This window comes from Trichoderma reesei (genome assembly GCF_000167675.1).
Source record: "Trichoderma reesei QM6a unplaced genomic scaffold TRIREscaffold_5, whole genome shotgun sequence".
NCBI lineage: Eukaryota > Fungi > Ascomycota > Sordariomycetes > Hypocreales > Hypocreaceae > Trichoderma > Trichoderma reesei.
The window spans coordinates 906,818-929,594 of record NW_006711152.1 but is presented as its reverse complement, the minus strand read 5'-3'; the positions used below and the strand labels follow the sequence as shown (position 1 = coordinate 929,594).

General features: G+C 56.8%; 7 protein-coding genes across 7 annotated transcripts; 3 read left to right on the top strand and 4 right to left on the bottom strand.

Annotated features, from left to right (window-relative positions):
- Positions 1–544: 544 nt before the first annotated feature.
- TRIREDRAFT_58607 (uncharacterized protein) lies at positions 545–1,738 on the top strand (the record flags this gene model as incomplete). The annotated part of the gene is made up of 2 exons (XM_006963831.1): positions 545–828; positions 913–1,738. Coding segments are annotated over 2 exons (1,110 nt in total), but the record flags the coding sequence as incomplete, so codon positions are not given.
- Positions 1,739–4,842: 3,104 nt separating this feature from the next.
- On the top strand, positions 4,843–7,725 carry TRIREDRAFT_58509 (DNA ligase; the record flags this gene model as incomplete). Its single annotated transcript, XM_006963830.1, has 1 exon — positions 4,843–7,725. A coding segment is annotated over one exon (2,883 nt), but the record flags the coding sequence as incomplete, so codon positions are not given.
- Positions 7,726–7,945: 220 nt separating this feature from the next.
- On the bottom strand, positions 7,946–10,158 carry TRIREDRAFT_120981 (uncharacterized protein; the record flags this gene model as incomplete). Its single annotated transcript, XM_006963648.1, has 3 exons — positions 9,254–10,158; positions 8,157–9,191; positions 7,946–8,090 (listed from the first exon to the last, which is right to left on the bottom strand). Exons 1-3 carry the CDS (start codon positions 9,847–9,849, stop codon positions 7,946–7,948), a joined length of 1,776 nt encoding a protein of 591 aa, XP_006963710.1. The 5' UTR covers positions 9,850–10,158.
- A 618-nt stretch (positions 10,159–10,776) lies between these two features.
- TRIREDRAFT_120980 (uncharacterized protein) lies at positions 10,777–12,739 on the bottom strand (the record flags this gene model as incomplete). Its single annotated transcript, XM_006963647.1, has 2 exons — positions 11,019–12,739; positions 10,777–10,952 (listed from the first exon to the last, which is right to left on the bottom strand). The coding sequence occupies exons 1-2, from the start codon at positions 12,355–12,357 to the stop codon at positions 10,777–10,779; spliced, it is 1,515 nt and encodes a 504-aa protein (XP_006963709.1). The 5' UTR covers positions 12,358–12,739.
- Positions 12,740–16,269: 3,530 nt separating this feature from the next.
- Positions 16,270–18,050, top strand: TRIREDRAFT_105504 (uncharacterized protein; the record flags this gene model as incomplete). Its single annotated transcript, XM_006963829.1, has 2 exons — positions 16,270–16,272; positions 16,356–18,050. The coding sequence occupies 2 exons, from the start codon at positions 16,270–16,272 to the stop codon at positions 18,048–18,050; spliced, it is 1,698 nt and encodes a 565-aa protein (XP_006963891.1).
- A 521-nt stretch (positions 18,051–18,571) lies between these two features.
- On the bottom strand, positions 18,572–20,431 carry TRIREDRAFT_58361 (uncharacterized protein; the record flags this gene model as incomplete). The annotated part of the gene is made up of 1 exon (XM_006963646.1): positions 18,572–20,431. One exon carries the CDS (start codon positions 20,429–20,431, stop codon positions 18,572–18,574), a length of 1,860 nt encoding a protein of 619 aa, XP_006963708.1.
- A 1,345-nt stretch (positions 20,432–21,776) lies between these two features.
- On the bottom strand, positions 21,777–22,413 carry TRIREDRAFT_42455 (uncharacterized protein; the record flags this gene model as incomplete). The annotated part of the gene is made up of 2 exons (XM_006963507.1): positions 21,777–21,933; positions 22,112–22,413. Coding segments are annotated over 2 exons (459 nt in total), but the record flags the coding sequence as incomplete, so codon positions are not given.
- Between the last annotated feature and the right edge of the window lie 364 nt (positions 22,414–22,777).

Here is a 22,777-nt window from a genome sequence, read left to right as displayed (position 1 = left end):
CCGCAGGAGTTACAACGCTCCCATCGCGTATCAGAATCTCGACGACGGCACCGCTGGGCTGCCAGTCGACATTCCTGAGGGCCGCCAGGCTCCAGTCACGGCAGCGGCAGCAAGATCATCATCATCGGCATCGTCATCTCCCGCACGCCGCCGTCGACGCTCATCCGCCGGACAGAGCCCAGCATACGACATCCCCGACGACTGGGGCAACCTCGACGAACTCGCAGCGACAAGCCCCGTGGAAAACGTCGCAGAGGCGCCAATTTACCGGCATCACAGCCTAGAACAGATCCGTAGTCACGACCGCGATGAGCGCCAACGACGAAGATCCAGCGTCTCGCGGACGAGGCAGCCGCGTTCCTCGGCGGAGCAATCCAACGTAGAGAGCCCGGCATACGACATCCCCGAAGACTGGGCCAACCTCGACGAACTCGCAACCACAAGCCCCGTCGAAAACGTCACAGAGGCGCCCATCTACCGGCACCGCAGCTTGGAGCAGATCCGCAGTCACGACCGCGATGAGCGTCAACGACGAAGATCCAGCGTCTCGCAGACGAGGCAGCCTCCGGCGGAGCAATTCGACGTCGAAGAAGCCGTCGAGACAAAAGGGGGAGAGAAGGAGCACCACGCGTCGAGGCTGGCGACGGAGATCTACACGATCTCGTACCTCGTCTTCTTCGCCATCTGGGGCACCCTCGCGCGCGTGGGCTTGACCGCGCTGACAACGTACCCCGGCGTGCCTGTCGTCTTCAGCGTGCTGTGGGCCAACTTCGGCGGCAGCCTCATCATGGGCTTCCTGTCCGAAGACCGGATGCTGTTCCGCTATGAGTGGGGGATGCCGACCTACGACCAGCTGCTTGCGCGCGCAAAGGAGAACGGAAACGGGAACGGAAACGGAAACAGTGACGGAAGCCCAGGACAGGACGACCAGGACATCGATCTGGCGGCAGCGAAAAAGGCCCATCTAGCCACGAAAAAGACGATTCCTCTGTACATTGGCCTGGCGACTGGCTTTTGCGGCAGCTTCACCAGCTTCTCAAGCTTCATCCGGGACATCTTCCTCGCCCTGTCCAACCAAATGGTCACTCCAGGTCTAGGCATACCAGACCGAAACGGCGGATACTCGTTCCTGGCCCTCCTAGCCGTAACAATCACGACAGTGTCCCTCTCGCTCTCGGGCCTGATACTAGGGGCCCACCTCGCCATCGCCCTCGAACGCTTCACCCCGTCCATCCCCTACCCGGTGACCCGCAAGATCCTCGACCCCCTCGGCGTCCTCCTCGGCTGGGGCTGCTGGCTCGGCGCAGTCCTCATGGCCATCTTCCCCCCGCACAACAGGTGGCGCGGCGAGATCCTCTTCGCCCTCGTCTTTGCGCCCCTGGGCTGCCTCGCGCGCTTCTACCTCTCCATCCACCTCAATGCCAAGATTGCGTCGTTTCCCCTGGGTACCTTTACCGCCAACGTCGGCGGCACGGCTGTCCTCGGCATGGCATGGGACATCGCTCATGCTCGCGTGGGCGGGCTGGCGGGGTGTCAGGTGCTGCAGGGCATTGAGGATGGCTTTTGTGGCTGTCTGACCACTATCTCGACGTGGGTTGCCGAGCTGAGCAGTCTTGAAAGGCGACACTCTTACGTATACGGCTTCAGCAGCGTGGCTGCCGCTCTGGCGGTCATGATTGCCGTCATGGGAGGGCTCCGATGGAGCGATGGATTCAGCCCTCTGGTTTGCGTCTCCTGAAACGAACCAGAATGCGACGACGTGTAATGAATGAGGGCATCGGTAGGCAGCTAGCTAGCGATGGAACTCACCTAGACATACATAGATCATAACCTCACTTGCCATCAACTCCATGGTGGATAGACCTCAGCATATCACATCACTCGATATTGAAAGATTTGAAACCCATAATATTTAATGAACAATAAAGAAGGCCACGCTTTGGTGAAGGCTTGGATACAGTTGTGATGAAATATCTAGCTATCCCCCTTGGTGATGTCCAGATCCGTATCGCAAAGGCTTATTATTCTGACCTACCTTTTCGATTCCACAATTCCAGACGCTGTCATCAAAACCGCAAGACACACTATGATCCAAAAGAATGAGAGGATAGGGCTCATGTCGTCGTTTTCCTTTGGCCATCCGCTTTCAGCTCCTTGTGTAAAAGCTTCTGCTTGTCGAGCGATCGAGCGGCCAGCCGCTGACCGTCCTTGTACTGGCCGATGATGACCTCCCAGGACTCCGACCACTTCTCCAGGTCCAGTATTGCCAAGAGCGCCTTCCATCGATATGTGGGAGGCTCGTTGCTCCCCCAAAAATTGTATATCATACCATCCAGTAGTGTGACGTTCTTTTTGAAGATTGGAGAATTCCACATGGACGTCTGGAGAAGCTTCACAGAAAGCTCGATCCAGTGCTTGGATGCGTCCAGTTGGCCAAATGGGTGCCACAGGGAATAGCGGAACTCAAAGATTGGCATACCAAATGGCCCTCCCGTAGGCTGTATAGCAAACGATGTAGCCTCGCCGGTGGTTGTACGGAGGGCAGCGGCAAGGTCTTCGAGCGACTGCATCTGCCACAAGAATTGAAGCCTGGCCAAAACCTCCTTGTTGTGCAGTTGGGGCAGATGAAGCGTCGTGACGACTGAGCCCAGGGGGTCATTCGGCGGTGATTTTTCTCCAGAGCCGTGCCAGATGTGACTCGCGACCCGGGAATGCGCCGACAGCGTTCGAACGTGAGGATGAGGCCGCCCGTAGGAACTGGAACAGAGACGCTCAAGCAGCTCCCTTTCGAGAACCCAGACCAGTGTGACCAACTTCTTGACGTGAACTGGAGAAATGTCTTCAGACAAGGGCCGAACCCGGACGTTGAATCTGCATGTTGAGTTGAGATGCATGACGAGGCCCTTTGTCAAAACGCCGAGGATCCAGTCTGTCGGTGACTCTATTTCGTTGTCCACAATGGTCCTGCTTTGAGATGCTGGACTGCGAACCCGTACGCCAAACCATTCATACATCTGCGGGCTGTCTCTCTTTGCATATGTAGTGACTGAAGGCTCAACATGCCACCATTCGTCATCCGCAGTGAGGTACTGACGAGCCTTCCGCGGGTCATATGCTGCTGCATATGGTTGCTGATCAGAGGAGTCTTCACAGATTGCCACAGGTTGTCCGTATTTCAGCAGTAACCCCCTGACCTCATTCAGTATGGTCTCGTACGGATCCTTTGCATCGGCGGGACATGCCCACGGCAGCTCTTCACGACGTCCATGGTATTCGTTGAAGGTAGAGTCGTAATTGAATCCCGGCAGCTCCTGTGCCACGAGAAATTCAACCTCGAAACTGTAGGTAGTTTGCGGGAGACGGTCGTCATATTCTGGACGCATGGTGATGTGTTGTTACGCGCGGGAATACTTGGACGAGATGCTGTCAAGTCGAGGTCTTTAACGATTGTGAGAGCTAAACGATTGTAGAGTATACGTCTGCGGTCGGAGAGTCGTCGCCTTTCCTGGTGACTGTAGTAAAATATGCCTGCGGGGAACGATGTCTGTGCTGAGTCGAAGGGAGAACGGTAGAATATAGAGAAAAGTCTCTAGAGCCTATCAATCGTCTCGGGGTGCTCCCTTTACAAAAGAATGACTGTTGATGGTTGTGTGGAAGGAACACGTTGCCTGCTGTTCACCTGGCAGATGAACTCCTTCCTCTTGACTGCATGTTGACACTGGCGACCTGTTTCTTTGAGAAGGCCAGTCTCGGAATCTGGGACAAGGACTGAGTCTGGTTACAGCCAGTGACAGGTTACCTTGCGTTGCCTTGACGGGCGAGTTGCACTGACCCCGAGCGTCATGATGCCACGAGCAACTTTGTCGCGGCCTCCATCCTCACCATATCAAGCCGCGGGTGTGCTGAGATGGCAACATACTGTACGTCCTCGGATGAGCCAGGCAAAGAAGTGACACGTATCATGGAATTGAAATTCAGCTGCTGAATGGTCAACGTCGACAACCTTCTAGGTCAGCTTCTGATGGCCAAAAAAGCACGAGCAGCTGAAGCGGCATCTCCCCTCTGATACCAACAGCGCGGCGTGTATCGGGCATTCATGCTGTGCCATGTATCATGTAGCATCCGGTATGTGGCATTGATTTTACCCGTGCGATTGTCTCAAGCAGAGCTCTTGAGCCCCCAGAGATGCCCGATGGAGCAATGAATGCGAAAGACGAAGCTCAAGTTGCTTGGCTTTGGAGATCCGCAGGTAACAGCAAACAAGTCGAGGCTGGCCGCGGTTACATAAGCAGATGCAAGCTAGGCAGATTGCTTTGTAGACTAATCCCAAAAAGGTGGCGTGCAGGCAGCAGCTCCGGGCCCACAATTTCTGGATAGCTGTACCTACCTACTACTAGTAAGGCAATGACTTCACGGCAACTTTGGCCTTGACCCTTGAATCAGCAGTACTTAAAGCTGCATCATCACAGCAGCGACGCGATTCCTTCACCGTCTCGTTCATTCAATTGCTTTGTCTGGTCCTGTCACATTTCCCGTACAATTCGAGCCCTTCTGGAAGAATTGACAGTGCCAATCTCCTCAGCGGCGATACTCCGTTCTGTCAAGGTCCTTTCGTTCACTGGACCATCATCACCACTAACAAACAAGCCAATCTTCAGTCTAGCGCGACATGAGCAGATGGACGCCCAAGGAAGAAAAAGCCCCCGACGAAGACGCGCTGAGGGAGGATGACCTGCAATATGGCACAAGTGGCATGACGGAGGCTGAAATCGCTGAAAAGTAAGAAATCTATCTCTACCTTATATCTCAAAACATCAGCAGCAGGCGTTAACCCAGCAGCCAAGGTATCCCAATAAGCCGAGGAACCACTCCAAGACGCTCAAGTTCGCAGAGCTGTTCAAGGAGCTGTTCAACCCCCTCAACGACAACAAGAAGCAGCCTTCTGGCCCATCAATTCCCGCAAGCAAAAGGGGCCCTCATGGACTGACAAAGCTATCGCCTCAGGAGCAGAGGCGGCACATCATCGAGAGGTTCATCACCAGATGGAGAAAGGAAGTCGGCAATGACTTTTACCCTGCTTTGCGACTCATCCTGCCGGACAAGGATCGAGATCGCGGCGTCTACGGCCTGAAGGAGAATGCCATCGGGAAGCTTTTGGTGAAATTGATGAAGATTGACAAGAACTCGGAAGATGGCTACAATCTCTTGCACTGGAAGCTGCCAGGCCAAACAACCGGCGCGCGTCTGGCGGGTGACTTTGCGGGCCGGTGCTTCGAGGTCATCTCGAAACGGCCCATGCGCACCCAAGTCGGAGACATGACCATTGCAGAGGTCAATCATCAACTGGATAAGCTGGCTGCCTCGAGCGGAGAAGCTGAAAACCTCCGCATCTTTGAAACCTTTTACAATCGCATGAATGCGGAAGAGCTTATGTGGCTCATCCGCATCATTCTGAAGCAGATGAAGGTGGGCGCTACCGAGAAGACGTTCCTATACCTGTGGCACCCCGATGCCGAGGCTCTTTTCAGCGTGTCATCCAGTCTCAGGCGCGTATGCTGGGAGCTTTACGACCCCGAGTTTCGACTCGAACAGGATGAGGCGGGCATTGCAGTTATGCAGTGCTTCCAGCCACAGCTTGCCCAGTTCCAGATGCCGGCCTCGTTCCAAAAGATGATTGAGCTGCTACGGCCGACGGAAGATGACGCCGAGTTTTGGATCGAGGAGAAGCTCGACGGCGAGCGCATGCAGATGCACATGATGGAGGACCCTAACCACCCCGGGGGTCGGAGATTCCGCTGGTGGTCGAGAAAGGCCAAGGACTACACCTATCTCTATGGCGACGGCTTACTGGATGAGAACTCCAGCTTGACGAGGCATCTCAAGAACGCCTTTGCACCCGGCGTGCGTAACCTGATTCTCGATGGCGAGATGATCACCTGGGACATGGGCGTGGACAAGATTGTCCCCTTTGGTACTCTCAAGTCGGCTGCCATCGCAGAACAAAGCAACAAGTCCGAATCCAACGCGGCCGGCCACCGCCCGCTGTTTCGCGTGTTCGACATACTGTATCTCAACGACAAGCAGCTGACGCAGTACACCCTGCGCGATCGCCGAAATGCACTGCAAAAGGCAATCAGGCCGGTCCATCGCCGACTGGAAATCCACGAATACACGCCCGCCACCTCAGCCGATGCCATCGAGCCCCTTCTGCGCGAGGTCGTCGCCAACGCGTCAGAAGGCCTCGTGTTGAAGAACCCACGGTCCATGTATCGCCTCAACAGCCGCAACGACGACTGGCTTAAGGTAAAGCCCGAGTACATGTCCGAGTTCGGCGAGTCGCTCGACTGCGTCATCATCGGCGGCTACTATGGCTCGGGACGACGAGGAGGGATGCTGTCGAGCTTCCTGTGCGGCCTCCGCGTCAGCCCGAACCACATCCAGGCCGGCGCCAACCCAGAAAAGTGCTTCAGCTTCTTCAAAGTCGGCGGCGGCTTCCGCACAGAGGACTACGCCGAGATCAGGCACCGAACAGACGGCAAGTGGATGGAGTGGGATCCCAAAAACCCGCCGTCCGAGTACATTGAGCTGGGCGGCGGCGAGGCCAAGCAGTACGAACGGCCCGACATGTGGATTCGGCCAAAGGACTCCGTCGTGGTCTCTGTCAAGGCGGCCAGCGTCGGTCCGTCGGATCAGTTCGCCCGGGGCTTCACCCTGCGATTCCCTCGGTTTCGAAGACTACGACTCGACCGCAGCTGGGACACGGCCCTGTCTCTAGAGGAGTTTCAAGAGCTCAAGCAGAGGGTAGAATCGGAACTCAAAGCGACCGAGATGACAGTCGAAGACCGCAGGAGGCGAAACCCAAAGCGAATCAAGAAAGAGCTCGTCATCGCGGGCGACGACACAGCTCCTCCCCTATTCGAAGGCAACAAGACGAAGCTCTTCGAAGGTCTCGAATTCTGCGTCCTATCCGAATCGCTCAAGCCCTACAAAAAGACCAAACCACAGCTCGAAGCCATCATCAAAGAAAACGGAGGCTCAATATCGCAAAGAGCCGCCGCAGGCACGAGAATGATCCTCATAGCCGACAAAAGAGTCGTCAAAGTCGCCAGCCTCATCAAAGACGGCAACGCAGACATTATCCGGCCCCGCTGGATCAGGGACTGTCTGGAGCAGCCCGACGGCGGATTCTTGCTCCCGTACGAGCCGGGGCGGCATATATTCCACGCGACGGACGCCCTGGCAGAAGTCGCTGCGCAGAACACGGATCGGTACGGGGATAGCTACGCGCGCGATGTGGATGTTGAGGAGTTGCGCGAGTTGATGAGGGACATGCCGAAGCTCGAGGACAGGCAGACGTTTGACAAGATGCTGTTTCTGGAACAACTGGAGCAGCATGGCAAGGACGTCGGTTCCCTGCGAAACTTTATGTTTTCGCGCTGCAGGGTGCTGCTTTACCTCGTCGACGGCGCAAAGGAGAGCGCACGGGATAAATGGGAGAGGTACGTCCGCTACGGGGGCGGTTCCGTCAGCCGAGATGCAGACGACGACTCGGTGACGCATATTGTTGTGCTGGGAGACGATGTGATGGAGGTTGGCGACGTGGGGGACAAGTTGCGGTCGAAGCTGAGTTCGAGGAGGAAGATGCCGAGGTTGGTGAGCGAGGGGTGGGTGGAAGAGAGTTGGCGGGAGAGGACGCTTTTGGACGAGGAGCGGTATGCTGTCTGATTTGCCTGAGAATGAGGAGGATTCTGAACTGGACAGGATCCGGTCGGTCTAGTTCCGACTTCAATTGAGAGGTCTTTGTAATGCAAAATAGTCATTTTGATAGGAGCATCTATATTTCTAAACAAGGAGCATATGCAAGGGTATCTCGACAAGCCTTCACCAACCCCACGCCTCAAAGTATGCAGAGTTACCGCATCATCACCGACCATCGTCAGCCCAGTCACCGCGTCTTCCTCTTGGCCTTGTTCTTTTTCCGGATATTCAGCACCCGCTTCCTCTGTATGACCCTCACAAACCAGGCGTAAATCATTTCGCGCATGAGGATGAGCACCGTAGCAACAGCCGTCGGAACAGCACAAGCCCAGCTATGACGAATTCGTGTTAGCATTCGTCCTTTTGCTTTCTCTGCAAATAGTTCAGAAAACACTTACAAGTACCATATCCCGTTGTTAATCTCGGGAAAGCCCTCCGGCGGAAAGTTTTGCCCAAAGAAACCCGTGATAAACGTCAGGGGCAGGAAGATGATGGTCACCGTTGTCAGTTGCTTCATGCTCTCATTCTGGTACGCCGAGATTGTGTTGAAAATCAGGTTGATCAAGTTCTCGCTCGACTGCTTGGACTGCTGCAGCGCCTCCGTAATGATGATGCAGTGGTCCAGCACGTCGCCGAGGTACGTGTGTGTCATGGGCGTGACGATGACGCCGCTGGCCGGGTTCTCCAGCTCGTTCATGGCCTGGTCGTGCGTCAGGTTCGTGCGGTGGTCGCGCAGCACGTTGACCAGGTTGTCGATGGGGTTGAGGAAGCGCAGCATCTTGTTGATTTCGCTGATGCAGATGTACAGGGTCTTGCACTGCTTGATGTTGGGCGATGTCAGCACGTCCAGCTCCAGGTCGCCGAGCACGTCGTTGTACGCGGCCGTCAGGGGCACGGCCAGGTCGACGATGGCGTCGATGATGGCCTGCACCAGCAGTGAGGCGTCGCACGACTCGCGCAGCACCGTGCCCGGGTTGCTCAGGCGCGTCACAATCGGACGCTCCACGTCGCCGGCAGACACCTCAAAGAAGGAGATGACGGTATTGTCGGACGTTAGGAAAATGGACACCTGCTCGGCCGACACTGCCAGGTTGAGCGGCGTCAGAATCGAGTTGGCCTCCATGTACTCGGTGCGGATCTCGTTGCCCGAGGCGTGGTATCGCTGCAGCGAGCGCATCATGGACGTCTCCTGAAGCCCCAGCGTCTCGGACAGCTCCGTCATGCACTTGGTGGGCGCACGCTTCTCGGGGTCGAGCGGGGTGTTGTTGGTGGCCTTGTCTGCGGCTTTGCTACCAAAGCTGCGGAACCAGCTCTTGAACTTGGAGGACGACTTTCCCGAGAGGATGCTGCTCGTGTCCGATGAGGAATCGTCGTCGTCCACGAGATGGACCAGCTTCTGTAGCGTCATGACAATGAAGGCATGGCTCGGATACCTTTGACAGAGGCAAATCAGTATGGAAGGCATAACCAAAGAATTGGCCGTGTGTTAACCCACCAGTCAGCCTTGGTCCTGTTTCTAATGTTCATGATGTCCTCCAACGCCAGCTTATGCAGCCCCTTGTGCGCACCGATCGCCTGAATCACATCCCAACTGAGCCCATTGACGTTGATCCACCGACACTTTGCCCACTCCTCCTTGGGCTCCGTCAGAAACGACACAAACGAGTCGTTGTCAAAGTGCTTCTTCACCATATTATCTTTTGAAAAATCTACGACCGTGATTTGGCAATCCGCACTCAGCGTCGGCATCGAAGCGTGGCCGCCATCAGGGAGATGGGGATCAAAGCCCGGCTCAGACCCCGGTTGCCAGCCTGGCCTCTCCGTGTGCGTGGCATCGAAGTCGAAGTCGTCGTTGTCATCAATGGTGAGGAAAGTCTGGACGCGAGCGCTCTTGCGACGGCGCAGCGGCGAAAAGGGCTCGCGATGGACGGCCGTGTCGGAGCGCGAGAGGCGCCGTACGTCGGCCTGGGGAGGCGTATTGTTGTTGGCGTTCTCAGTGTCGACGCTGAGATCGTAGCGGACTCGGTTCAGGGATGGCCGTGCGTCGGTAGGAGAGACGGCGCTGTTCCCTTCTTCGTGGACGGGATCCATGGTGTCTGTGAGGCCTGTCGAGACGAGATCGAGCGAGGAGATGGCTTCGAGCCAGCGCAATCACGCTAACAGTTGCGCTCTGCTTTGCGCGTCGCTCTCGACAGCCGCGGCGAAGATGCTGGTGAGCAATGACAGCCAATGCTGGAGCCGTCGGTTGGTTGAGCTTCCGAACCAGCAGTCGCCAGATTTCGATCTCACAATGGTAACAGATACGTCACCTCGTCAGATTCAACGGCTTCGGTCGTCTTCCATCCAAGTCGTGTCAGGTCCCAAGAGAGTTTCCGTCGCCAAGAATCAAAGATAATATGATCGCATTCACGGCATCGTCATCCAAAACATTTCGCCATGTTTCTTGAAACAGAGCATGAGAGAGGGAGGAGAGAAAAAAGATTGATAGATAAGCCCATGGTATAATTAGAATTGGAGGAGCGTCTTATTGCATGTTCGCTTCAGAACGGATCGCAGCTGCCGCCCCCTTAGCCTGGGCCTTAGCCGCAGCTGTTAGGGAACAGGTTCCCTGAAATACATTCCCGTCAGCATGACGTGATACATGGCGATGATCACCGCGACCCGGCCAATCACGCCGCAAATCAGAACATGATGGGTCAATTGGCTGGAGTTGCTCCACGCTGGACTGATATCGTCTTTTCTACAGTATGTACTGTATGTGCTCGTGATACCAGACATGCATCTGATCGTCAAGAATGGATAGTATGTACTTGTCTCGTCATGATCAACGTCTAGACAAAGAAGCGAAATCCCCGTTGAGAGTAATAAATAATACAGTTGTAAAAGCTCTTCTGTCTCTTGCTCCTCCTCTGCATCCTGGTCTGGCAGAGGGGCTTAATCTCATATCATCAAAGCCCCCCCCCCCCCCCCCCCTTGCTCCTCCATGCGGTGCTCGCCCTCACGCGGTCATGCGCCTTATTACAGAACCTCCACCAGCTCAAAGGTCTGGTCCTTTTGACCACTGCACTGCGCAGCCTCCACCCTGTCAGCACCGGCGATGAGGCACGTCTGCTTGTCGGCCGAGTTGGGAGTAAGGAGAATCGTGTCGGAGCCGGCCTCGAAGGGGAACAGCTGCGAAGTTGCAGTTTGGCCGTCTGTTGTTGAATCCATGTTAGTGTTTGCTGCGTTTGAAAGAGGATAAGTCGGAGTAAAACACTTACCACCATCGGCACGTCCACCGCAAGAAAACAGAATCACCTGGTCGTTGGCCGCTCTCCGGCCGTCAAAGTTGAGGCAGCCGTTGGTCAACACGCTGACAATCAGCGCCTCGCCAGCCTGGCCATCGTTGTGGACGCCCTTGGTGACGATGTCAAACTTCTGGCTGGCGTCTTCGCTGCACTCCGCCAGCCCAACGGGGATCAGGTTCTCTCGGAAGTCGCCTGCCGTGGGGTCGATGAAGAAGCACCGGCCATCGGCGGCCCGGATGTTGACGCTCTCCAATGGTCGGACGGCAGAGGCATCGAACTTCTGGGCTTCGGCAACCGCAGTGGGGTTCAGGGTACCTCCAGCTCCGGAGACGGGGACGGGTGTCGTCGGGTTGGCGGTCACGGCAGGCTGAGACGCAGCAGCAGTCGTCTGCGACCCGTTGCCCGCGCTCGAGGTAGCAGCAGCAGCAGCAGACTCTGTGCTCTCCGCAGTCTGAGTGGCCTCGTTGGTTACCGCCGGAGGGGCAGCCCCAGCAGTGACAGTGGTCACATCAGTCACCGTGATGACCTTGGGAGCAGAGCAGAGCGAGTTCTGGTCATCCGCAGGGGCCGCGGCACTGGGAGTAGCGCTGGGAGCAGCAGCGGCAGAGGTAGCGGGGGCTTGCGTCGCAGCAGGCACAGAGCTGGCGGCGGCGGTGGCAGAGCTGCTGCTGGTGTCATTGTTGTCGTTGTTGTCGTTGTTGTTGCCGTTATCAGAGCCTCCAGCAGCAGCGTCGCCAAAGGTAAACTTCTGCGAAGCATCGTTGTCGTTGCAGTCGGCAATGTCGACCACGTTGCCCTTGGCAGCGAAGCACTTTGTGGGATCGTTGCCAGGAGTCAGGCTCAGCGGGCCTGCACCGCCGGTGAAGGCAAAGAGCTGAGAGTTGGTGACTTGTCCGCCACCGTCAGCGCGTCCACCGCACGAAAAGAGGAGCACCTGGTTGCCGGCCGCCCGGCGAGGGTCAAAGTTGAAGCAAGCCTGCGTCAGGGTGCTCACAATGAGAGCCTGACCCTTCTGGTCGTTGTGGACACCGGCAGTGATGACATCCCAGCCCTGGCCCTGCGCGCTGCCGCAGTCGGTGATCTGGATGGGCGTCAAGTTGGCCCGAAAGTCTCCTGAGAGCGGGTCGACGCTCAAGCACTTGCCATCGGACGTCTTGATCTGGACATTGGAAAAGGCACGGGTGGCCGTGTCGTCTCTTTTCTGCGCCTCAGCGGTGGCATCCGGGTTCAATGATGCAACTTCTCGACGTTGGATGGGCCCAGCAGCAGCAAGGGCCGCAAAGAGCAAAGCAAGTGTCGTCTTGGGAATCATGGTGTTGGCTTAGCAAGGAGTGAAGTAATAGATACTCGGTGAACCAGAAAGCGAGAGACTGGTAAGAAGGGAAGAAGAAGAAGAAGAAGCTGTTACAAAAGAGAGTGGTATAAAATCTGCACAGCAGATGGCCTTGTCAAAGGCAAGAATGGAACAAAGAAGGAAGAGAAAGTGAAGGGGAAAAGGAAGGAAGCGAGCACAGCACGCAGAGTGAAGCTATTCAGAAGCAACTGACAGAACTCGAGGGATCCATTCCAAGGATGCGGCATCCCGCCATCGTCTTATATAGGTAGGCAGCTTGTTCAGTCGGTGACTCGCTGGTGCATGTGTGTACCCCGTCCATGCCTCCCATCCAACTCGATCTCGAGTACTACCTGATCCAGGGTCAGGACAAGGACCAGCATCCCAGAGATGGCCGCATCCTGCCAGAGTCGCGAATCGCGGCTGAAGTATTCAGACGTCTTCTTCTCCCTCTGTCGGCTCGACCCGGCCAGAGAGCACGCTGCGGTCCAGTCCCTTCATTTCCCAGTCCGGGGTCTCTGTTCGGCGCCTCTCGCGATTAGGAAGCCTCTGGTCGCAGAGCCCCATCCACGCCGTCCAAACGAAACGCCTTGTCGGAGAGAAATTGGGCCGCCAGCGACCTTGTCCAACGCGAGTCGTTTCAGCGCCGCCATTAGACAGACGTGAGACGACACGGGGGGTTCAAGCTTGTTTCGGCGTTTTAGCTTGTTTGGAGGCTCCAGGGGTCCTGAGGAGGAGAATCGCCTGTAAATCCGGAGCGAGCCGGGCGTAGCGGCTGGTCGGCCACTGAACGGTCGCTGAAGCTTTAGCGCCCAGCTGCATGTGCAGAAACACCAGCCATCAATGGATGCAGCCACATCGCGATTAGCCGCTGAGGCTTGGTCAGCGTTGTTCTTTGACAGGTCCTAGCCGGCTCAGCTCGCTGCGTGAATTCGAGTCGAACAAAGGGGCTAATGCTTCTTCAAAGGCAGGCATAGGTACATGTATTCGAGACGTGAAAGAGAGTTTCCCAACTTCCGATGGCTTGCATATGCGCCAGACGGGCGACTCCGTCTCGACGCTGCTCAGCAATTGGCCAGGTCAGTAACCCCCAGCATCGAATCACCTCAACGTCAGTGCTTGGCATATCATGTCGTCGGAAAGCGACTCTCTCCAGATCGTCCAGATCCAATTCCAGCATGACGTCGTCGAAATTGGGAATCGCGCTGGGCCTGGAGCATGAATTGGCCGCGGATAAATTGCCAAATCGGTTCGTCGAGCGTATTGATGTGAAGCTGAAACGGGTGAGCTGCCATTCGATGGCCAAAAGGGGTTGCCATCTCAGGGGTGTTTTGACAGTGGGATTCGCATCAACCGCCTGATAGGCTTGGAAACTCAATGAGCTGCCGGACAAAGCGAGGTTGCTCCGCAAGACATCGTCGGAGTTGAAGATGTATCTCTCGGCATAAGGCGAGATGCCTGTAGACCCGCGGCTGGGTTTCCGCATGGCTCCTCCGACGACCCTTCCCATTTGTCTCATTCGCCTGTTCTGGTCCCCTTGGCTGGTCCGTTTTGCCTTCTTGATTGCTCTTCTAGTCGTATGTTGACTGGTATGTTGGCCCTGCAGGGTCATACTCCCGCATCGCAGGATCAAATTCTAGCCATGCTGGAAAGTTTTGCAGCAATTCTAGATCGTATCCCAGCCACTCAGCGTTGTCTCCCGACCAATCGCCGTCGATTCCTTGCCAGCCAACGGCATGCTCTGGCCTACCAGCGTGGTCCTCTGGCCATCCAGCATGTGTCTCTGCCAATCCAACATTGTCAATCGACCATCCAAGATTCTGCTCCGGCCAGGAGACAAGAGTTTGCTCCGGCCAGACGGCATACGATGCAATCCATGCGGGCACTTTTCGCTGAGGCAGACAGCCGTCTCCCCAGAAACGGTCGCAAACGGCCGTTTCACGGACAAAAAGCGCGTTGTGCCAATACGGGGCACAGTCGTCCGCCATGTTGAACGGCAACTGGGCGAGGCCTTCACCCTCCCAAGCTTCTGGATGGTTGATTCGATCCAGCTCGGACATGATCTGGGAGCAGGACGTGTCGCAGACTGGTGGCCCACAGCATCCGCAAGAGTATAAGACGTCAGTGTAAGTGCACATTGTGTGGGTGAAGAGTCCGAAGCGACGCCTTTCTTTGCCTCTTTCGGATGGCATGCATCCCTCGTTCTTATAGTCTGAATTCATGCAGTGCTGCCCATCGAGTGAGCGATTGCAGCAGTTGCTGTTCATTGGCTCCGATGCAACACGAGGCTGCTGAAAGGTGTCTTCAGTCCTGGCTTGCCGCTGATATAGGGACAAAGGACAACCCACTCGCCATTGGGGTTTGCTGGTCATGTGTGTCTTGTCCGGCCATGCTGGAGCCAAAACTTTGGTGAGATGAAAGGGGAAGAGAGAAGGAGGATGACACAACAAGTCCATATCAACGGATTGTTATCAGCGGCCTGTGAAATCGTGTGGTGGCTACAGACGCCGCTGGCAGTGATTCACTGACAGCCCTGGCGTGGCATTCGCTCGTAAAGGAACCTATCCCAGGTCGGATCTGGCCATTGACAGCACGCCTCCCTTCCCACGGGCTGTCACACGCGGCTTGGTTCTGTCGTTTTGCTTCCCGCAGGACGCCGCACAGGGGCGCCATGGCATCGTGCACAAGCCCTTGATACTAGCATCAAATGTTTGCACCACCTGGTTGCGCTGAGGCGAGGCGGCGGGGAATTTGGGCTGTACGGCCGGGCCTCATGTAACCAGCGATGCATGTCTGCCTGGCCAGTGCAGTCGCAGGTCCTTAGTGGTGGAAGCGAGCCTCATTGTATCCTCATTTGCGCGTCTGCCATCATCTGGACAGCGGTGAATCAACTGAGAGAGCAATCTGCCAGCCGCTGTCGTCACCCCAGGGCAGCCAAGCAAGCATCCGAGCAGCCACGAAACAGACATCGTGGGAATCCCCTTGATCTGGGCCCAGGAGCTGTGCTGCTAGGTCGCACTGCACCAGGGTACATGTAGGTAGCAGCCAGTGGTTCGTGCAGGACGGTGCAGTGCCTTGCATGTCGAGACGATAATCCTCCGACAGTGAATCAGAGTCGCTGCCGGCATTTGTCTCCGGCCACCGTCGGCTTGACGTTGCATCGATATCCACCAGCCCCGGATTGCAAATGCCGCGCCAATGAGGAGCAGCTGGCAGAGACACAGACTATCGGAAGGGTTCACGACGAACCTTAGGTAATGGGCGCCAGCCAATGGATCTCGTCCCAGTTCGAATGTCAGTGAATCACTGCCGGAAGTGCGTACATGCGAGTACATGACAGGGCAGGACTGGAGGGAGATCCGCTGCTTGCTGCCTTGACTGGCCGAGATGCCGCCATCTGGCCATCGCACAGATGCTCACGTCCGGTCCAGTTGGGCTGTGCAGGTTGCTGGTCATCGCCTCTTGTCTCGTCTGGTCTTTCTGGTAATATGTCTTGCCTCTCGTCGCTCCCGGGCGTGTCAATTCCGCTGATCGGCGTGATCGCTCGTCGTCAACGTCACGGGTTGTTCCCTTGCTGGAGCAGAGATGCTGGGGTTGGCTGGTTGGCCTCGATTCCGGCACGCGACCTCCAGCCGCCTTTGGGTCCAGCGCCACAGCGCCCCACCCGCACCCGCGCAGGGGCTTAGCTGCAACTTACAGGGCTCTCGCCGCTAGCCACCCGCTATAACGGTCGCCTGTGACGCAGCAGACTCCATCAGTCCCTCCAGACGGCTCATGGAAGGTTCTCCTGCGTCCTCTGCCAACCTCCCAAGGCTTACAACCTGGGGATTGCATCAACCAGCACTCTTCCTGAGCAGATCGAGCAGTGCTTAGGCCATCAGACTGGTCAGAATGGTGAGTTTGCTGAACCGACCGATATCAGACGATCCCAAGCCGCTTGCTGCTCTCTGTACACCCACTGACTCCCAGCCAACCAGCCGTCCGAGCGTCATCCTCTCCTATCCAACCGCGGCGAGTCCGCCGAAATCGCCCAGCAAAAGGCGGCCCTGCGCTCTTCACGCATCCGCGAGATCGCCTTCTTTGCATGGGGCCTTCTAGCAACAGCCGCCTTCATCGTCGCCGCCGTCTGGATCCAGCACGATGCGCAGACCGATCACGGCAACCACGACAAGGTCGCCCCGAAGCGGAACCTCGTCTTCATGGTGTCCGACGGCATGGGCCCAGCCTCGCTCTCCCTGACGCGCAGCTACCGCCAGTACATCAACGACCTTCCTGAAAACGACACGCTCGTTTTGGACCAGCACTTCTGGGGTACCAGCCGCACCCGCTCCAGCAACTCCCTAGTCACCGACAGCGCTGCCGGCGCCACTGCCTTCTCCTGCGGCCTCAAAAGCTACAACGGCGCCATCTCCATCCTGCCAGACTTTGAGCCGTGCGGATCCGTCATGGAGGCTGCCAAGAGGGTCGGCTACACGACAGGCTTGGTTGTCACCACCGATATCACAGATGCCACGCCCGCGACCTTTGTCAGCCACGTCCTACGGCGAGAGATGCAGGACTCGATTGCTCTGCAGGAGATTGGCGAGGGTGTCTTGGGCCGTTCCGTCGACCTCATGCTCGGTGGAGGCCGCTGCCACTTCCTGCCCAACTCCACCGAGGGCGGATGCCGTGCGGATGAGGTAGACGTTACGCGACTGGCTCGGGAGAAGCACGGCTGGGGCTATACCGACGACCGCCACGGCTTCGACGCTCTCGACGGCGGCAACAAGGTCAAGCTTCCCTTCCTCGGCCTCTTTGCCGAGAGGGACGTGCCGTTCGAGATTGATAGACAGAAGCAGAACGATGTGTACCCCAGCCTGAGCGAGATGGCCACCACAGCCCTGCGGGCTCTCGAAAAGGCGACCAAGGACACGGACAAGGGCTTCTTCCTCATGATTGAGGGCAGCCGCATCGACCATGCTGGCCACTTCAACGACCCCGCTGCCCAGGTCCGCGAGGTACTCGAATACGACAAGACGTTCAAGGCCGTCCTCGACTTCATCGCCAACAGCAAGACGGAGACGGTGCTCGTGGCCACCAGCGACCATGAAACCGGCGGTCTTGCCACTGCCATTCAGGAGCCCGGCCATCTGCCGGTATACAACTGGTACCCTCGCGCCCTGGCCAATGCCGCTTCATCCACCGAGTACCTCGCCTCGAAGCTCCGCTCGTATGCTGCGTCCATCGGTCACTTCAACAACCCCAAGGAGAGGCGGAAGTCCAAGGCCAGCCTCAAGAAGTGGATCAACGAGGAGCTCGTCGTGCCCGGCCTGGGCATCTCCAACGCCTCCGACGAGGAGCTCGAGGCCCTAGCGGACAACGCCGAGGCTTCTCTCGAGATCTTCTCCGCCATGATTTCCCTGCGCGCGCACGTCGGCTGGAGCACCCACGGGCACACCGCCGTCGACGTCAACATCTACTCGTCTGGCGGGCCCGGCACGCAGGCAATCCGCGGCAACGTCGAGAACACAGATGTCGGCAAGTTCTTGCGACACTACCTCGATGTGGACGATGTGGTGGAGGACATTACGAAGGAGCTGAGGGAGAAGACGGAGAAGCCTGGTGAGGGCGCAATGAGCATGGCTCTCGAGGGGGGGAGCGTTGTTGGTAGTTATCACGCGCAAGAGATTTAGAGAAGATTTTAGAGAGAGAGAGAGAGAGAGAGAGAGAGAGCTGTTTGTTAAGAGTTAGAATAGCTGCTCTGGTTCGGTGCATGGCGTGTTTTGTGCATGGCGCGAGTTGGGTTGTTGAGATTTCTTTTGGAATATGCCCCCCCTGTCTCTTCTATAGAGCAGATGAGTCCCAGATACATGTTAGAATGTTTGAGCGTATACCTAGCAATGAGATTTGACGTTTGTTCATGGTAATCTTTTTCAGAATCAGAAAGACAATGAGAAAGAAACTCGGTTCGAAATAGCTGCTATATGACTAGACAATTACACAAGGATATCATTGCGAGCCCACCATTCGCTAGACGCCATAATACCCAATCTCATTCTTTGGCCATGCCCAGGTCATTCCAATCCATTTATTCCATCCAACCCAATGCCGAAGCCTCCGTGGTAACGTATATCAAAAAGAAGCAAACCCTAAAAAAAGAAAAACATGTCAAGCATAATAAGCAGAACCAGGCCGGAGAGAGAAGCAGCTGCGCTCAACAGGCCCCCTGCTCGAGATTATATCGCATATACAACTTATCCAAAAAGTGCGAATGCCGAATCCCATTCGGCCTCGCCGTCTTGAACGCCTCGATCGCGTCCGGCAGCGCAAAGCCGCACCTCTCGACGAGGTAGCACACGACAAAGTACCCCGACCGGTTATACCCGTAGTGGCAATGCACGCCGACGACGCACTGCTCGGGGTCCGGCCAGGCCTCGGCCACGGCCCTCTCGCGCTGGGTCTCGCGGAGGGAGTCGATGAGGCGGATGAACTGGTCGACCGTCTCGCCGTCGGGCGGGACCTTGGACACGGTCGGAAACTTGTGGTAGTGGATGCCGCGGCGCTCGAGCCCGCGCGGGTCGTACACGGGCTGGTCCTTGGAGATGTCGACGACGTCCTTGATGACGTGGCCCCAGGCGTCGGCGAAGGCGGCCGGGCAGTGCACGTCGTCGGCCTCGCGGAGCGTCTTGATGACGCGGAACACGGGCTTGCCGGCGGGGCCGATGGGCTCCGAGACGGGCTTGACCGACTGCCACTTGATGAGGTTCTTGACGTCCCACTTGCCCTCGCGCGAGAGGTGCTGCAGCTGCCACGCGAGGGAGAGGCGCTGCGTGATGTGCTCGGCGAGGAAGTCTGATACAAGGCCGGCGAGGGCTCGGACGGTGCGCGGGGAGTACAGGAGGGTGTGGTTCGCCGAGCCGGTGAGGATGATGGATCGAATGGCTCGCGCAGGGTGCTGCGGTTGGGGCGGTAGCTCTGGGGAGTCCTCGACCGGCGTTGAGGGGCCGTTTGCATCGCTGTCGCCGTCTTCGGCAAGATCCGCCTTCAGGCCGTTGCCGTTCGTATCGGCTTCGAGCTGTGTCGAGCCGTTGACGGATTCCGGTTCGTCCTGCGCTTGTTCGGTTCCAGTCGACGCTGCTGCAGCCTTGTCTGCCGCGTGAAAGGCCGCAACGATCTTGTCCACCTCCTTCGGCGGCGTCACATTATCCTTTTCGCCTCCAATGAGATAGACGGGAATATCCAAGCTCGCCCACGAATCCAGCCCCGGAATGCCACCAACCGGCTTCCCATCCCGATACCCAGTCGGCAAGGCGCCGTATGCCATTCGCCTCCAGACCGGCGTGCGACTCTGCTTGTTATATCGATACTGCATGAGCCTCAGCTCAGTGGGCGCGCCCTCTCCCACAAACCTCGAGACGCTGGTGCTGTTGAGTCCTCCTCGGCTGTCCCACGCTCGCCACAGGGCAAAGACCCAGCCGGGGATCCAAAAGAGCTTCCTGACAAGCTTCGCTTTTGCTTCCTCCATCGGTCCAGATACCGGACAAATCGCCACTAAGCCGACAACGTGCTCTGCGAGAGACGTCCTATGCGGAAGCTTCTTGTCCGCCAAGCCAGCCGACAGCGCGGTTCCCATGCTATGTCCAATCAAGACGACGCCCTGGTCGTGCTCCTTGTCGCGATAGTCCTCGATGATGACCTCCAGCAGCTCCATCAGCGCCTCGGAAGTATACGCCTCCCACTGCCTGGGCGCAAACTTGGACCTCCCGCCTCCGGGCCAGTCAATTGCCAGACACGGCGCCAGATCAATCAAGCTCCTCAGCAGCGGGTAGAACTGCGCGACAGAGCCGCCCAGGCCCGGGATGCACACCAGCAGGGGCAGCGGCGCCGGCTTCTTGGGCAGCTGGTCGGCCTTGACATGCTGGCGGAAGAAGACGCGGATCTCGGGATACTCGAACCGGCTCGTCCTATACGTCTTGAAGTGCGAGTGCTGCTGGAGGAGCGCGGGATCTGTTTCGTGAGGATCCGTGGAGAGCGACTGCTCCGGCGGCGGAGAGTCTGGCGATGCCTTTGCCATTGGGCGTGGCCAGTAGTTGACTTGGCTTCTCGGCTTGCGGTGGCGATGTCAGTTGGTGTTATTTCGAACCTCGAGCAAATCACGGTAGCCGACGCCTTGATGGAGCTAGAAGCTGTCGTGTCTGGTGATGAGGATCCCGAGGCCAATGGGTTCAAAAACAATCGCAATGCAGCAACGGCGCTTGGCGCTCTATATCGCGATACGCAGCCGCTGAAGCAAACAACAGAACCCGTCCAGTGTCTTCCACGACGTTTCAGCAGCAAGGGTCCGCCTGGAACGGCAAGCAAATCGCTCCCTGGAATGGATCGCTCGAAACACACGCTTCCGCTCGAACAGCAAACTGGACCTTGCAAGACCCAATCCCAAGAGCCTCAATGGGGTATTACGGCGGATTCCAAAAGGAAGAGAACAAGGAAGAGAGTCGACAGCCAGAGGGAAAATGACGTGTAGATAAGATTAAGCACCTAGGAGGGAAAGGAAAAAAAAAAAGCAAAGCAAAAAAATAGCGGTTGGGTTTGGTCCCTCTCAAGGCCGGTGTTCGTCGGGTGAGTCAGAAACAAGAAAACAAGGCTGCGTCAAGGAAAAGATTGACATGCGTCGCCTGGCAATTGATTGGCGACAAAGCCGGACAGACTCACTGCATTGCATGAGTAGATGGAAGAGACACAGTCTCAATTGGTTACGGAAGTGGAAAATCAAGGATAAATAAGGTCAACGAATGAGCGATTCATTGGTGACCAACCAATTGACACGAGCCCTGGAGAGAGCTCGTCATTGCGCGAGAGAGGCCCCTGCTAAAGCGCAATCTACAATATGCCGAGTTGCATCGTGGGCTTACCCTAGAGCTACGGTTCTAATGGGATAGGCAACGAAAAATGTCTGCAATTGGACCAGCTATTACAAAGGTAATCCAAATTGTAGGATTCAGTGTCAATCTAGGAGATAGAGGATGTAAGTACTCAGCGTTTGAATGGCCCAATGGCAGTCTTCCAAGGAGTGTCGATTGCGTATCACCGTTTGCTTGCTTAGCCTTGTGCCACGCCCGAGCAGCTTCAAGCAGAGCAACCAGAACATACCTTGGATGCAATGACAGACAGCAGCAGTAGAAGCATCTTTTGATGACTTTCAGTGCGTGCAAATATCTATTACTCCATGAATATCGTACACTGGCTGTGACTGAGCCCAAACTCACTCAAGCCACCACAGGGCCCCCTTTCACAGCAACACTACAACACACCTGTATGATCAAAGGTGCCCAACGTCTAGGTAGATGTGCCACCCTCACCCGGCCCTTATCTCTATCGTACAACCATCACCAAATCCCCGTACAACATCATGAAACAACGCCCAGCCCTTCCTCCCAGCCAATGGGTATCAACGCCGCCGCTACCTCTGACACTCCTCGCTCCGTCGCCAGCAGATTGAACTGCGCAGCCGCGTTCCTCGTGTCCAGCATCTCGACCCTCATCCCCAGCCGTGAAACGTGCTCTCTCGTCCGCGGGCTCAGCGGCAGGTTGTGCTTGCCCACGCCAATAATCAGCAAATCTGTAACCGTAAAACACAAATCGTCAGCCTCATCAATGCCCTGAATAGACTGTACATCCCCACACCGTCCTATCAGGGATAGAAGAGAAAAGGACGAGGAGAAAATCCTGCCATGAACTCATAGAAAAGGGAAACGTACCAGGTCGTGGCCACAACACGTCAAACAGCCCAAACGCCTCCTCCGGCAGCTCAAACTGCCCCTTGTCGTTGACGAGCCTCTTGCTCCCGCTCGCCTCCCACGGCCGCCACGCAAACGCCTCTCCGTGCACCAGCAGCGCCCCGTCCCCCCCCTGTATTGTGATGCCGCTGTTGAGCCTGAAGCCGTCGTGCATGCACACGTCCACCGACGTCGACGGCACCGGCACGCTGCCCAGCACGTCCAGCTCGCTGAAGCTCGTGCGGTGCGAATTGTCGGTTGGCATGTCGCCTTGGCGGCGGCGATCGGACAGGCTGCTGGCCGTCGTATGGAAGGGCTTGGAGACGAGACTGCGCTGGAACGTGATGGTTGGTGCTGCTGAGGCTGGTGTGCGTGGGCAGAGGCATGTTGAGGGATTGCGCATGCTTGCGCGGGCGGCGCGGAGACCGGTTGATAGTCGTGTTGAGCCGCGCATTGTGAGTCTGATGTGAGGGTTTGGAGTTGTATTATGCTCAAGGCGTCGTTGGCACTTGTCGTATGGCGAGGTTGGCTTGTGGAAAATGTGGTGTCAAGTTTGGAAGTTTTTGCTTGTCGCGGGGCGGATTGTGATATCTTGCATGTGCAAACGTCATGGTGGCTTACAGCAAGAAATTCGTTTGAGAATT